This window comes from Mya arenaria, chromosome 15 (assembly GCF_026914265.1).
Source record: "Mya arenaria isolate MELC-2E11 chromosome 15, ASM2691426v1".
Lineage (NCBI taxonomy): Eukaryota > Metazoa > Mollusca > Bivalvia > Myida > Myidae > Mya > Mya arenaria.
Genome location: NC_069136.1, coordinates 27,047,011 through 27,050,335, shown reverse-complemented (window position 1 = coordinate 27,050,335; position 3,325 = coordinate 27,047,011). Strand labels below are relative to the sequence as shown.

Below are 3,325 nucleotides of genomic sequence, written 5' to 3'. Positions count from 1 at the left end.
AGCTGCACCACGAAAGTGTCGATAGCTTATTTGTGTGCACCGCCGATAAGTGGTGGGGCTGGTGTTCAGTGGCCGTGCCGTTGCCAATATTTGTGAAAGGTTGAGTCACTTTTTTGCAAGAGAAAACAATTGTCTGGTATCCAGCGTACTCTGCACAACAAGATAATGAAATGGGACGGGCATGTAACCCAGGCTAATTGCAAGGGCAGGTAACCATGCAAGGCTAGAGAAAACATGTTCAGATATGGATCTGGATTGATAATTTGTTTCCCATATTTCTTCACCATTTTAAATGAAACATAGCGCAGTCTACGCCGCTTACGGAGCCCCACATTTGGTCTTTTACTGGCGTTTGATTGAGAGTTTAGTTCCTTAAAACACTTCGACAAACCTTTTCACAATATGGCCGTCTGACGGAGCACTGTCAAAACTTTATTCTGGAAACAGGCTCGTCGAAGTGTTTGATGAAACTAATTACCTTATCGAACTCCGGTAATAAAACGAAGGCGGGACTCTTTAAGCTGCATAGACTGCCCTTTGTTTTATTTAAAATGGTGTAGTAAAAGAAAAGTTATCTTTGATTTAAGTCTTTAATTTTGCCTTCTGATGTAGCATATATGACGTAATTATCCCGTGGTATACACACACTGCATACGTAAACCACATTTCATTGGTGAATGTCGCGTACGTACACTAGTACGTTGAAACAGTACAACAATAGGTCAAATAGTGTGTTGAATGAAAATAACCAATTTGTTGTCGCGTCCTGGCGAAAGTTTACAAACATAGCCAACATGGCCAACACGATCAGGTGTCCCCCTATTTAAACGAAACCAAAATGACATTGGCAATGAATTCCACTGTATTTTGACATGCTCAAACTGTGCAAATGAAAGAAGGAAGTATTTGATAGCTTTACAGAGGCATGCATAGGACTTTATCAGTATATCATGTTTTAAAAAGATGGTTTTTGAGAATGATTGCCAAAAGCCAAGTAAGATATGCAAATTTATCTTGGTCGTAAATAAAGCTTCAAGAATCCCACCTGACATTGTAGTGTAACGGTCTGCTGTAGGCCGATGTACGTTCATTATATAACATTCCGTTGTAGACGGAAGTACGTTCATAGTACGTTGATGTACTTGGTTGGTAATATGCAAATTAGTTAAGCCCGGGCTCGATCCGTGTGGATTGAGATTTTCACTTTATATAAAGACCAGTCGACCCCATCAAGGTTGAGCATGCATTTCTCTGAAGGATTCTGCTAGCTTGCATTGTTGGTCTCGGATGCTATAGGAGCTTTTGTAGATCTTTTTTATAGTTCTTCTATAACTGTTTTTAAGTTGATCAAGTGTAATTTATGTCTTTTCATATTCAAATATGCTACGTTATAACATCTGAAGCCTGGTTTATTAGTTGTTGTTTTTTCATTATATAATTATATGTCATATAATAATATTTCATTTCAACCGCCATTCACATGTTTCTGTGTTGAGCGCAAATAAAACTTGAAAACTAATTTGTTTTTATTTATTCTTAATATTTTAATTATTCTTATTGTTGTTGCTGCTGCTGCTACTGTTGTTGTGGTGGTGGTCGTCGTGGTAGTAGTAGCAGCAGCAGTGGTAGCGGTAGCAGTAGCAGTAACAGTAGTAGCAGCAGCAGCAGTTAAGCAGTAAAAGTAGCAGTAGGAGTACGTAGAAGTAACAGTAGAAGTAGCAGATGCAGATTGACTTGAAACATGTTTAAAAGACATTCAGAATCAAACAGGATGAACATTACTCTTAAAACAATCCAGTTGCTTTACCATGGTGATAAATAATTCAGTTGCATTACTCCAGCTAGGACTTTACGCTTTACCACGGACCTATAAAATGTATAGGTCCGTGTCTTCACACATTCCGAAATTCAACACGGACCGTTTCTATTATTAACCGATTTGACTAATAACGTTTAATTGCGAAACTGAGCACTGTTCATAGCTCTACATGTATGTGTCGCGGGTAAACAAAATATGACAAGTCAAGTTTAAATAACATATTTCTTGCTTGTCTACCAGAGTCATGAGTAGATCTCACTCGAGGGAAGGTGGCAGCTCATCTGCAACTCCTGCTCTTGTGAAAAGATTATGCTGCAGAGTGACGAAACTCCCTGAAAGTATGTACATCTTTCGGAGTGTTTAAAATTTTCAACCAGTTATTAAAATTACTGTTTTAATGATCAAAGATCATGCCTTAATAGGCGTAAATACTGCTCTCTGTTAGACTTCAACAGAAAACACAGTCTTAAGCCTGTTGCAATCCATATACCGATGACTCACTTGTAAAAGCTGTTTTGCGATGCTAGCATGTAGAGTGTGTTGCAGGCATACATGTGCTCATTCTAGTGAATTACGGACCATGGACATTACGGACCAGACATTACGGACCAGATTTAGGGACACTACGGACCAGATTTAGGGACATTACGGACCAGATTTAGGGACATTACGGACCAGATTTAGGGACATTACGGACCATCTTCGGAATCTTACGGACCATGATTTAAACATATTTTTTTTAAATATTCACTCATTAGTTTTTAATTTGTTAATAAATACTTGAATATGAGTGCTCAGTATGACGTTATATATTCCATAAAACTGTGAAAAATCCCGTGAAGTTCGAATAGAGCATTGGTTCAATATAAAATCTTGTGAAATTCCAAAAGGTGTTAAAGACCTATGCATTTATAACAATTATGTGAACAATAATGAACGAAATTTGAATGATCGGCAGTTAAAAGCAACAGAAGAAATATTTTCCAAAAATGTTTTTTTTCCAAAATAAATCGAGCAGAAATATTTTCCAAAACAGTTTATTTACCAAAATAAATCGTACTGTCGCCGTTTGCTAATCTGTCACAGATCAGTGCGTTCTAAGGCACATGACCGTCATCACCGCGGGTCTGATTAACGGTAGTTCGCGCTTATAATCAGGGTGCTAATTGATGTTCATTATGACACATTATTCCTTGTCTGAGACATCGAAGTTGTACCTCTAAATGTCGATCTTTGATGCCGATGTTGTTACAAATTTAATTAATTTAGCAATTTATAATCGGTAATCTCCTAATCACACAATTGGGTCGTCTATCATCCAATTATTGAAACGTCCCATTTTAACCAATCAGAGAAGACACTGGTCAAATGATTAAAAGTTTGTTAAATTGCGATAGAAAACGCGAAGAAAGGATGAAAAATGCTGTCAAGTATTAGTAAACAATTGATACTTGCAGTGTAAAAACAAGGCACACTTTGTAGAACAGTGTTTCGTTTGAAGCAGAC

The 3,325-nt window shown here is 37.5% G+C and overlaps 1 protein-coding gene across 5 annotated transcripts in view; it reads left to right on the top strand.

Annotated features, from left to right (window-relative positions):
- Positions 1-1,983: 1,983 nt before the first annotated feature.
- Positions 1,984-3,325, top strand: part of LOC128219894 (gamma-tubulin complex component 3 homolog) — a 32,873-nt gene continuing 31,531 nt past the window's right edge. For all 5 annotated transcript variants that reach the window (XM_052928037.1, XM_052928036.1, XM_052928040.1 and 2 more), the window contains exon 1: positions 1,984-2,157. In XM_052928037.1, coding sequence (XP_052783997.1) covers positions 2,064-2,157 — 94 coding nt within the window. In that variant the 5' untranslated portion in view covers positions 1,984-2,063. The remainder of the gene's footprint in view (positions 2,158-3,325) is intronic.